The 12,736-nt window shown below is 44.2% G+C and overlaps 2 protein-coding genes across 2 annotated transcripts in view; both read left to right on the top strand.

Annotated features, from left to right (window-relative positions):
* Window positions 1-2,009: 2,009 nt before the first annotated feature.
* The window catches only part of xdh (xanthine dehydrogenase), a 48,877-nt gene continuing 38,150 nt past the window's right edge, over window positions 2,010-12,736 (top strand). The window contains exons 1-2 of the mRNA XM_049570605.1: window positions 2,010-2,167; window positions 12,561-12,618. Of these exons, the coding sequence (XP_049426562.1) occupies window positions 2,087-2,167; window positions 12,561-12,618 (139 nt within the window). The 5' untranslated portion in view covers window positions 2,010-2,086. The remainder of the gene's footprint in view (window positions 2,168-12,560; window positions 12,619-12,736) is intronic.
* Window positions 2,827-8,429, top strand: LOC125885132 (uncharacterized). Its single transcript, XM_049570608.1, has 2 exons — window positions 2,827-5,143; window positions 5,363-8,429. The coding sequence occupies exons 1-2, from the start codon at window positions 4,419-4,421 to the stop codon at window positions 6,615-6,617; spliced, it is 1,980 nt and encodes a 659-aa protein (XP_049426565.1). The 5' UTR covers window positions 2,827-4,418; the 3' UTR covers window positions 6,618-8,429.

The following is a 12,736-nucleotide window of genomic DNA, read 5'->3' as shown; positions in this document are numbered from 1 at the left end:
TAGTGTAGCCCTTAGCAGTAATGATTTTATGAGCTTCTTTAATGACAAAATTCTAACTATTAGAGGCAAAATTCATGACCTCCTGCCCTCAGATAGTACCTATCTAGCCTCAAACACAGCTGTAAGACCTAATATATATTTAGATTGCTTCTCCCCAATTTCTCTTCAAGAATTGACTGCAGTGATTTCTTCATCTAAATCATCAACGTGTCTCTTAGACCCCATCCCAACTAGGCTACTTAAGGAGGTCTTTTCTTTAGTTAACACTCATATATTAGATATGATCAATATATCCTTATTAACAGGCTATGTACCACAGTCTTTTAAGGTAGCTGTAATTAAACCTCTACTAAAAAAGCCCACCCTGGATCCAGAGGTGTTAGCCAACTATAGACCAATATCTAATCTTCCCTTTATGTCAAAGATCCTTGAGAAAGTAGTCGCAGACCAGCTGTGTGATTTTCTCCATGATAATAATTTATTTGAGGAATTTCAGTCAGGATTTAGAGTGCATCATAGCACTGAGACAGCACTAGTTAAAATTACAAATGACCTTCTGATTGCTTCAGACAAAGGACTCGTCTCTGTACTTGTTTTATTAGATCTTAGTGCAGCGTTTGACACAATTGACCATCAAATTCTGCTGCAGAGACTGGATCACTTAATTGGCCTAAAAGGTTCTGCACTGAGCTGGTTTAAATCTTATTTATCTGATCGTTTTCAGTTTGTTCACGTTCATAATGAATCATCCTTACGTACTAAAGTTTGTTTTGGAGTTCTGCAAGGTTCTGTGTTCGGACCAATTCTATTTACTCTATATATGCTTCCTTTAGGTAACATCATTAGAAATCACTCTATAAATTTCCATTGTTATGCGGATGATACTCAGTTGTATTTATCGATGAAGCCAGAAGAAAGTAATCAATTAACTAAACTCCATAACTGCCTTAAAGACATAAAAACTTGGATGAGCACCAATTTCCTGATGTTAAATTCAGACAAAACTGAAGTTATTGTTCTTGGCCCCAAACAACTCAGAGACTCTTTATCTGATGACATAGTTTCTCTAGATGGCATTGCTCTGGCCTCTAGCACTACCGTAAGAAACCTCAGAGTAATATTTGACCAAGATTTGTCTTTTAATTCTCATTTAAAACAAACCTCACAGATTACATTTTTTCATCTGCGTAATATTGCGAAAATTAGGCCTATCCTGACCCGAAAAGATGCAGAAAAACTGCTCCATGCTTTTGTTACCTCAAGGCTGGATTACTGTAACTCTCTGTTATCAGGTAGCTCTAGTAAGTCCTTAAAAACTCTCCAGCTAATTCAGAATGCAGCAGCACGTGTACTAACAGGAACTAAGAAACGAAAACGCAAAGCCCTCCACAGTGTCCTGTCTCTGAGTGTGTGAGTTTCTAAGTGTGTGAATCTCTGAGTGTGCGAGTCTGCGCGTGAGTCGAATTGATCAGCTGCTGGAAATCAAATCACATGACGGAGTGTGTGACGCGTCACTAATGTGACGTTTAAGGTCTGATAAACAGCAGAATGGCCCTTTAAGTTCAGAGTGCCAGCAACAGGAAGCATGCGGCGTGAATGTTCACTTGGTTTGTGTGTCCCTGAGTTTTACTGTTGTCCTCTGGTATACATGGACGTCTTATTGCTTCACCCAAACACCAGCTAACCCTTGACCTCCAGCCTGTGAATAATTAGCCTGAACAAAGCTGATCACGGTTTTATCTGGGGTCAAAGATCACCTCCTGTAGGTCAGTGCTGATTATCACTCACAGTAAACTGTCCAGACCAAACCTCACTGATAAACTGACAGAAATAAACCAGTCTGAGTTGTACAGCTGTTCAACTGGTGTTTAATAAAAAACTCTGGGGTGACTTCAGAGCACCTGAAAGCACCGTCACATTCAGCCTCTGTCAGGTTGGTGCATGACAGTGTGTTTTTGGGTGGAGGAGGGTCAGTTTGAGAAGAACACACCCCTGAGTGGAGGCTCCGCCCCCTGAGCAGTGACAGTCCAGATCAGAACAGACGGACACCGAGAGGAGGACGCAGAGTGCCATCAACAAGGACGAAATGAACGGAACCAAGGCCGACACCGAGACCCGGTCCGGGTCCACCTCTGATGAGCTCATCTTCTTCGTCAACGGGAGGAAGGTGAGAAAAAGTCTTCCTCAGTTTAAATGAGTGAAACTTTAAATGGAGTTCTGTGTGACGGTGACATTCCTGAGATGTTCATGGTGTCATATGGTGAATATTTACAGCACGGGGACAGATGACAGCATGATGTCTGATTTTATCTTTAATATTTAATAAACTGAGACTGAGACCAGATTTTATTCTTAATAAACTGTGGATCTATAATCAATCAGATGTTTAATAATCAATGGAACCGTGATCAAAGAGCTGATTATTGATAAAGTGAAATAATGAGAGAATGCAGAACTAAACATGAATGTCGACACGCTGATGGGAAAAATTCATCGGATCAAAAGAAACATTGAAGATAAATGTTGAAATAAAGTTTATTGATTACTATAAAGAATAAAAAGTGTTGATCAGAGATCAGCTAACAGCTCAGCGACGTTTGTTCACACATAAACACATTAAATATAATCATTAATAAAAACGGAGTTTTATTTAAATATTCAAATAAATGTGTAAAAATCAAACTGAAAAACATTTAAACTTTTCATTTGACCAAAAATACATTTAACCCTCTGAGGTTCAAACTGAGACGATAGGTGGTGTGGGAAAAAAAAACAAAAAAAAAAACATAATTTAAAGACATTTTCAGAGAATGTTTTTTTTTACCATAAACCATCATTGTTAGAAATGGAAAATACATTTAATATAATTTAATATAATACTCATGGAAAATATTCAAAAACATTAAAGTTTAAAGTTAGTTCCATTGAACATTAACGTTAAAAAAGACCTCAGTCAGTCATCTGGCTCTAAATTATGCTTGTGCGTGATGAGGCAATTCACGGTTAAAAACAAAAACAAGGTTAAACAAATGAACTTATTGTCATTGCACAGAACAATGAAATTGCATTGGAGCAGTCCTCCAGTTGCCCAAGTTATAAATAAAAATTAATAATAATTAGGGTCAACACCGTGTAAGAGCGAAAACCTGTCGGCTGTTTACAGGAAAATTCTCTTAGGGCCTCCTCGCTGTTGACCTTCAGTGTGAACCCATCAACATTACACAGAGTGATTCCACCGGTACATAACATCATCAATAGGTAACTAAACAAGGGTACAAACTCATGAATGATTGTCAGGATTCTTAACTGTAAATGTTTTTCTACGCAACTATGACGATGACCAAAAACATACTGAGGCATAAACATGGTCAGTGACAGCACATTGAAAGCACAAATATAGATGAGAACATAAGAGTTAATCAAACTAAACACTAAATTAACAAATCATATGTAATGTGATGCAATACTGTGATGTCATATAATGTGGTGTGTGCCTTCTGCCAGAGTCCATGACTCCTCTGAGTCGTCCCGCCGAGTCCTCTCGTTGAATTCATACCTACACTGTGCTGCAACATTATAAGTTCATCTTCTAGTTTCCATATTTCTTTGAGTTCATTTCACAGCTCTTACTCATCTGCTTGTCCTGCACCCAGAGGATCCTCAGGATCATCCTTGTAGGCAGGGATGGGGAACAAATCTGGATATCTCTCCCCATTCTCTGCCTCCTCTTTCCGATCAAGGTGGATTTGCGCTATTTGTCAGGGTGTCGTGACGTTCAACGTGTGAGCCCATTGGAGACCAGTCACTAGAGTCAGCTGTTTGTCCAGAGCCCCCTGGCACTGCCTCCTCAGCATGGGGATGATGCAACATGCCAAGAGGAAACTAGTATTCGAACTATCAATGCACTGATTCCTGCTGTAGCCAAAACGTCTCCCTATTTCCCTAAAATTTGGTCGAACCAATCCCAAGACACGACCCCCTTACCAGCACTCTCCCTAAGTTCCACCCTCAACTTTGTGCAGTGTTATTAGGCAACAATATTTTCCGAACATGCGTCGAACTCCTCGTCTGCCTGCTGTTAGCCAGTCCAATATCTGTCTGTTTTGATGAGTCATTGTGCTTGTGGCATGTAATTGACTTCCAAATGCTTTAAGAATCTCAGATGTGACATTAGCATACCTCTGCTGATTGTAGTAAACATAGTTTATCTATTGAACATTTTAATTAATGGTAATCCAGGAACATATAGATTCTAGTCCAGCTCGGACCTCATCTTGTGCTTTAGGAGAACTTCAAGGTGCACATGAGTTGTTGGCTGTGACTGACCCCTGTCATATACAGATTCTTTGTTTTGAGAGAGCCCAAAAACCAGATCATTCGAGTTAGTTCAGTCAACTGACTAGTGTACAACAGCTCACATGGCGGCAGGAGCAGCAGGAGCAGCAGGAGCAGCGCGGAGAGCAGGAGCAGTGCGGAGTGCAGCAGCTTGTGCAATTCGTGGACTATTTGTGATTTTCACCGCACAAACTTTGTTAGCACGACTGCGCTGCATCCCGACTCCGAAAACTCATGTTGGAGTTCGCATGGAAAATTTTCCTAACCGGTACGTCCAACCAGACCGGCCAGAAAGCAAACACCTCGGCTTTGGTCATGCGGCACTCCATGGGACACTGGAACGTCACTCGCTGCGCCTGCCTGCACGGAGGGGTAAGGAGGACATCCTTGCAGTTATCTCTCTGTGCCTGCTCTTGTCTGGCGACATTCACCCGTGTCCGGGACCAGCTACTGGGAGAACTACCCCACTGCAAACTGCGGACGCCCAACAAACAACAGCTGGTCAACAACCGAACAGCTACGCTAGCAATGTGCTATCTCTACTCCACCTCCCCCCTCCGGTGTTCCAACTGCTGATCCTCCCTATCCGAACTATGTTCGCCGGTGAGCTGACAAAAACTGCGGCCCTGAGCGGGGTCGCGCTGACGGAGCAGGTACCACCAGCATTAGCCGGGAGGCTAACCGAGGCACCACCAGCGCTAGCCGGGAGGCTAACTGAGACACCACCAGCGCTAGCCGGGAGGCTAACTGAGACACCACCAGCGCTAGCCGGGAGGCTAACCGAGACACCACCAGCATTAGCCGGGAGGTTAACCGAGGCACCACCAACGCTAGCCGAGAAGCATCTGGCAACAGCGGCCCCCAGCGGAGTCGCGCCCACGGCGACCAGCCCAGCAGCTCAGGGACCGCAGGTACCACCAGCATTTGCCGAGAGGCTGATGATGACTGCGGCCCCTAGCGGAGTCGTGCCCACGGCGACCAGCCCAGCAGCTCGGAGGCTGCAGGTACCACCAGCATTAGCCGGGAGGCTAACCGAGGCACCACCAGCATTAGCCAGGAGGCTAACCGAGGCACCACCAGCATTAGCTGGGAGGCAAACCGAGACACCACCAGCATTAGCCGGGAGGCTAACTGAGGCACCACCAGGACTAGCCGGGAGGCTAACCGAGGCACCACCAGCACTAGCTGGGAGGCTAACCGAGGCACCACCAGCATTAGCCAGGAGGCTAACCGAGACACCACCAGCATTAGCCGGGAGGCTAACTGAGACACCACTAGCAACTGCGGCCCCCAGCGGAGTCGCGCCCACGGCGACCAGCCCAGCAGCTCAGGGGCCGCAGATGCCACCAGCATTAGCCTCCTTGAATCAACCAAAGGTAAAACCCAGGAACCCTATTTTAAAAAGGCATCGTTCCACAAAACTGTTTCAAACCCTTAATCAAGCTAAAACAGTTTGGGATCCCAAACACAAACCAAAGGGTCTCTTGTGCAGTCACCTAAACATCAGAAGCCTCTGTAACAAACGTGAACAACTGAAGCACATCTTACACGAGTCAAATCTCGACTGTTTAGCAATCTCTGAATCATGGTTAAAAACCCAGTCCCCTGAAGCTCTTGTATCTATGCCAGGTTACAATGTGTTCAGGAAAGACAGGTTGAAAGGTAAAGGAGGAGGGGTACTGCTTTATGTAAAAAACACCCTTACATGTAGAGAGATTGTTTGGTCAACTGCTTTCAATTTTGATTGTGTCGGTGTTGAAATCACTCTCTCTAAAGAAATGTCCTTCTCCCTGATTTGCATCTATCGGCAACCTACTGCTAAGGTAGATTTCTATGATCAGTTAAAACTCTTGCTAAACTCATGTGATTCAAACAGAGAGAAAATAATTGTAGGTGATTTCAACATAAATTGGGATGATAAACAAAGCAGAAAGAATCTTAAGCAAATTATGGATGCTCACAATTTATCACAACTTGTTGAAAAACCTACTAGAGTGACAAACACCTCACAAACCAGAATTGACCTCTTATTCACAAATAACAGAGACAGAATAAGTAAAATTCATAACATTCTAACCGGTATCTCAGATCATAACTTTATTTTGTTCTCAAGGAAACTAAGGAAAAATCGCTCTCTGAACACTTCCAAAACAACGTCCCCTCCCAACGATTACATCCCCAAACACATGCAACAGCACTTTGGGGATGAAATAAAAAGGACAGATTGGCAAGTGATCCTCTCCTCTAAAAATACAGGAAAACTGCAGGTTGTTCTTAGATAAGATCTCTGAGATAAAATCTGCTTTCTGCAGAAGGGGGCGAAAGAGAGCAAAAAACACAAATCACCTTCCTTGGTTAGACTGAAATTGCAGAGCTATGATGAAGAAAAGAGACTCACTCCTCAAGCAAAGTCTCAAGTCTGGGCTGCTTGTTGACAGACAGAAATTTACACATGCACGTAACAAGGTAACACAGCTACTAAGAAGGACCAAAGCTACTTTTTTTATGAATGCTATTGAAGGGGCCAAAGGGAATGGCAGGAAAGCCTGGCAATTATTAAATAAGTTACTAGTTAAAGAAAACAAAGAGGCGAGCACTACTCTAGCACTGAAAATTGGTAATATCCTGGTCAATGACTCTGCAGTATTGGCCCAAACTTTTAACCAATATTTCCTAGACAGTGTAAAAGACATAACAAAGCTCTTTGTCCCCTCCAATGTTCTTCCCAGACCAATCATAAATGACCATCCTGTTTTTAAATTAAAGCAAATCACTGAACTTGAGGCGAAGAAGATTATTTCTGCTCTGAAATGTTCCAAGGCCAAGGATATATCTGACTTGGACACCGACTTCATCAAAACATACTCTGATGCACTGATAAAACCGATAACTATTTTAGTAAATCAGTCAATCACCTCAAGGGAAGTACCACGGTGACGCCCATATTTAAATCAGGGGACAAAACATCAGTTGCCAACTATCGTCCAATCAGTATTCTCCCGGTGTTATCCAAGGTGCTTGAAAAATGGGTATCGAAACTACTAATTGAACATCTAGATAAGGGATTTAACCCACTCCACCTGATGCAATTTGGCTTTCGTCCCCACCATTCCACTGAGTCAGCTAACTGTGTGTTTTTAGAAAAGGTAAAGGTAAAGGTGTTGGATAAAACATCGCATGTGGGTGCTGTGTTCCTAGACCTCAGAAAGGCATTTGACACAGTAGACCACCAAGTCCTCCTGAGAAAACTAACATACTTTAACTTTTCAGCTGAAACAATGGAATGGTTTGAGTCATATCTGTCAAACAGGGAACAGTGTGTCATGGTAAATGGTGTAAAATCCCCCTTTCTTAAAAACACAGTTGGTGTCCCACAAGGATCGATCCTTGGACCTTTGCTATTTTCACTGTACATTAATGACTTGCCTAATGTATGTACTGATTTTAATGCACAAATGTACGCAGACGACGTGGTCATTTTTACTTATGGAAATGATTCAAAAGACATCTCTCTAAGGCTCACGGATGCGCTGCACAACATACAACATTGGCTGAAAAACACCTGCCTGCTGTTAAACACAAAAAAAAAACAGTGTGTATGATATTCAGCAAACGCCCTACTGACAACAAAGGGTCCAATGTGTTTCTTGACGGGGAGGAATTAGAGCTGGTCTCCCACTTCACATACCTCGGAGTCGTCTTGGACTCAAACCTGACTTTCAAGAAACACATTAAAAAAGTCAGTGTCACACAGTGAAAACACTTTTTTTTAATCAGTGAGAATCAACGTCTCCTACCTTTAAGTTTGCAGGCTCATAGCTTTCAGGCCCCCTGCAAAACTGGCTGGCTCGCCACTTCTGTTGAAAACACGACTCGATGACATGAGGTCAGTTCACAGCCATTAGCGCGTCGTTTATTGTTAACACAGCTCACAACTTCACACACCTCGCAACAATAAGACAGCACCCCAGAACAGTTCCACAAGCATTCTTATACTCCTTCCTAGACGGACATCCTACCAAACTTTCTGTGTGTGTGTGTGTTGTTTTGGAACACTCTGCTTTCATTATCCTGCCCCATTGAAGGTTGCTTAAAGGGATAGTGCACCAAAAATGAAAATTCAGCCATTATCTACTCACCCATATGGCAAGGGAGGCTCAGGTGAAGTTTTAGAGTCCTCACATCACTTGCAGAGATCCAAGGGGAGAGGAGGTAGCAACACAACTCCACCTAATGGAGGCTGACAGTCTAAAACAGAGGCAGTCAGAGCTACAGGCTACAGTGAGGCTAAAAACAGAGTTCAAATGATGTTTTTCCAAACAACTTTTTATGTCGGGGCTTCAGGACACTTGGATCACTACGGACGAGCAGTATGGAGATATTTTGTGGTTTCAATTATGTGTTTTTGGACGTTTGAATCTGGGGCGCCGTCAGCCTCCATTAGGTGGAGTTGTGTTGCTACCTCCTCTCCCCTTGGATCTCTGCAAGTGATGTGAGGACTCTAAAACTTCACCTGAGCCTCCCTCGGCATATGGGTGAGTAGATAATGGCTGAATTTTCATTTTTGGGTGCACTATCCCTTTAAGCTAAGAACATATTCTGCTCCTGATCCTACCATAATTGCTTAACATTTCTGAGCCTTTTCGCCACCACAGCTGAGTCTCCAAATAACAATATAATAATATCATATTTATTTTGTCAGTGGAATAAATCTGTGTAAAACATAAACAGGATGACAGACTCACTGTGATACTTTATTCGACTGATCAAAGTTCATCTGCAGACATAAAATAAACGACTGTTACAATCTGAACATCATATGAACAGGATATGAAGGAGGATATAAAACAGACACAGTCAGACGTGTGGTGTAAGTCTGAGGACACATTTACTTTAGTGTGAGATACAAATATTAAACTTTACTCAGTGACCGTCAGTTTCATTGTCATGATGACCAGATGGTCATGTGACCACAGAGACCGTTTCCTGTTTGTAAAGAAGTGAAGCACATCTGAGGATGAACCCTGACCCAACCCTGACAGCCCAAACTGGGTCTGATACTGAGAGACCACATGGGACCACCAGACAGCACTGACACTCAGCTCACAGTCCAAGGGCCACATCTGGCCCCTCAGAGGGCCCCTAGTGACCACCCTGACAACCACCCTGACAACCACCTGGACAACCACCCCAACGACCATCCCGTCAACCACTCTGACAACCACCCTGACAACCACCCCGACAACTACCTTGACAACCACCCCAACGACCATCCCAACAACCACCCCGACAACCACCCCAACGACCATCCCAACAGCCAACGACCATCCCAACAACCACCCCATCAACCACTCTGAGAACCACCCTGTCAACCACCCTGATAACCACCCCAACAACCACTCCAACGACCATCCCAACAGCCAACGACCATCCCAACAACCACCCCATCAACCACTCTGAGAACCACCCTGTCAACCACCCTGATAACCACCCCGACAACCACCCCAACGACCATCCCAACAGCCAACGACCATCCCAACAACCACCCCATCAACCACTCTGAGAACCACCCTGTCAACCACCCTGATAACCACCCCGACAACCACTCCAACAACCACGCTGACAATGCTCCTCTAAAGATCAAAGTGTTGGGGCGGTGATGATGGACCGTTAGGTTCTTCAGTGAACGTTGGAGGTAAAAGATGATGGCACCGTGTACATAGCATCATGTAATAGGGAACAGAACCCTAACCCACTGAAATGACCACAGATCTCAACACCTGTGGATGACTTACCAACTGAACTTTGGTGGAAACATCACCGCTGACCTTGTTTAGTTGTCAGCAACATGTTGTTGGTGTTCAGACACTCGATTTCATCAGATCCTCCATCTTGTCATCTTTCTGCTTCCATGACGACCATCTCCTGTGTTGTGATTGGCCAAAGCCAGGCGGCTGCTGTCAGACGTTCATCACAGGGAAGTGTGAACAACACAACAAAATCTGTGTGTGTTCACACCCCTCCCACCATGCTCAAAACCACTTCTTGTCTGCTCCCTTCCCCCCTCTGAGCGAGCTGAGTGTTGCCACTATCGAAGGTTAAATATCTTCGGTCCACCTCTGTCAGGACGTTTTCCTGATCCTGATCTTTAATGTTCTTTATCTGGTAGAGCCTGCTGATCGATCAGGTCCGACTGTAGAACTCAGTCAAATCATTACTGATGAACCTGATCAGTTCAGTCTGGTCAATCAGTTCAGTATCAGTATCTACATCTATATCTAATAAGACAGTGTCTTTGTCCACAGACATGTCTTCATCCACAGTCACGTCTTCGTCCACAGTCACGTCTTCGTCCACAGTCACGTCTTCGTTCACAGTCAAGTCTCCAGCAACAGTCACATCTTCATCCACAGTCACGTCTTCGTCCACAGTCACGTCTTCGTCCACAGTCAAGTCTCCATCCACAGTCACGTCTTCGTCCACAGTCACGTCTTCGTCCACAGTCAAGTCTCCATCAACAGTCACGTCTTCGTCCACAGTCACGTCTTCGTCCACAATCACGTCTTCGTCCGTGGTCACGTCTTCATCCACCGTCATGTCTTCGTCCATGGACCATGGTGACTATATTGACTGTGTGTGTGTGTGTGTGTGTGTGTGGGTTCAATATGTATGTAATATTTTTGTTGCATGTTTTTATTCTGTGAAGTGCTTTGTGCTGCATTTTTAATGTATGAAAAGTGCTATACAAATAAAGTTTGATTGATTGATTGATGGTCACGTCTTCGTCCAGGGTCACGTCTTCGTCCACAGTCACATCTTTGTCCACGGTCAAGTCTTCGTCCACAGTCACGTCTTCATCCATGGTCACGTCTTCGTCCATGGTCAAGTCTTCGTCCACAGTCACGTCTTCGTCCACAGTCACATCTTCGTCCACGGTCAAGTCTTCGTCCACAGTCACGTCTTCGTCCACAATCATGTCTTCGTCCGTGGTCACGTGTTCATCCACCGTCATGTCTTCGTCCATGGTCCATGGTGACTATATTGACTGTGTGTGTGTGTGTGTGTGTGTGTGTGTGGGTTCAATATGTATGTAATATTTTTGTTGCATGTTTTTATTCTGTGAAGTGCTTTGTGCTGCATTTTTAATGTATGAAAAGTGCTATACAAATAAAGTTTGATTGATTGATTGATGGTCACGTCTTCGTCCAGGGTCACGTCTTCATCCACGGTCAAGTCTTCGTCCACAGTCACGTCTTCGTCCACAGTCAAGTCTCCATCAACAGTCAAGTCTCCATCAACAGTCACGTCTTCGTCCGTGGTCACGTCTTCATCCACAATCACGTCTTCGTCCGTGGTCACGTCTTCATCCACCGTCATGTCTTCGTCCATGGTCCATGGTGACTATATTGACTGTGTGTGTGTGTGTGTGTGTGTGTGTGTGTGGGTTCAATATGTATGTAATATTTTTGTTGCATGTTTTTATTCTGTGAAGTGCTTTGTGCTGCATTTTTAATGTATGAAAAGTGCTATACAAATAAAGTTTGATTGATTGATTGATGGTCACGTCTTCGTCCACGGTCACGTCTTCGTCCACAGTCACGTCTTCATCCACGGTCAAGTCTTCGTCCACAGTCACGTCTTCGTCCACAGTCAAGTCTCCATCCACGGTCAAGTCTTCGTCCACAGTCACGTCTTCGTCCACAATCACGTCTTCGTCCGTGGTCACGTCTTCATCCACCGTCATGTCTTCGTCCATGGTCCATGGTGACTATATTGCCTGTGTGTGTGTGTGTGTGTGTGTGTGTGTGTGTGTGGGTTCAATATGTATGTAATATTTTTGTTGCATGTTTTTATTCTGTGAAGTGCTTTGTGCTGCATTTTTAATGTATGAAAAGTGCTATACAAATAAAGTTTGATTGATTGATTGATGGCCACGTCTTCGTCCAGGGTCACGTCTTCATCCACAGTCACATCTTCGTCCACAGTCAAGTCTTCGTCCACAGTCACGTCTTCGTCCATGGTCACATCTTCGTCCATGGTCAAGTCTTCGTCCACAGTCACATCTTCATCCACAGTCACATCTTCGTCCACGGTCAAGTCTTCGTCCACGGTCACGTCTTCGTCCACAGTCACATCTTCGTCCACAGTCACATCTTCGTCCATGGTCAAATCTTTGTCATACTGTTCAGGATCTAATGTTTTTTTCTTTGTTCTTTGTTCTGCAGGTCGTTGAGAAGAACCCAGATCCTGAGATGAGTCTACTGACTTACCTGAGGAGGAAACGTACGAACATACACACACATACATAAAAATACACACATATAAACACACTGTCACACACAGTATACTCTGTCCTCATGTCCTTGTCATGGTTACATCGCACTTCCTGTTTCCATCATTC

Source organism: Epinephelus fuscoguttatus, linkage group LG24, assembly GCF_011397635.1.
Source record: "Epinephelus fuscoguttatus linkage group LG24, E.fuscoguttatus.final_Chr_v1".
NCBI lineage: Eukaryota > Metazoa > Chordata > Actinopteri > Perciformes > Serranidae > Epinephelus > Epinephelus fuscoguttatus.
Note: the sequence above shows the minus strand (reverse complement) of the source record. Positions and strands in the feature narration are given on the sequence as shown.

Bases quoted from the DNA above. Each gene is read 5' to 3' on its own strand.
- LOC125885132 (XM_049570608.1), top strand. From the start codon at position 4,419: ATGGCGGCAGGAGCAGCAGGAGCAGCAGGAGCAGCGCGGAGAGCAGGA. The intron at 5,144-5,362 runs GTTAACCGAGGC...ATTAGCCGGGAG, and splicing joins CCACCAGCATTAGCCGGGAG to GCTAACCGAGGCACCACCAG.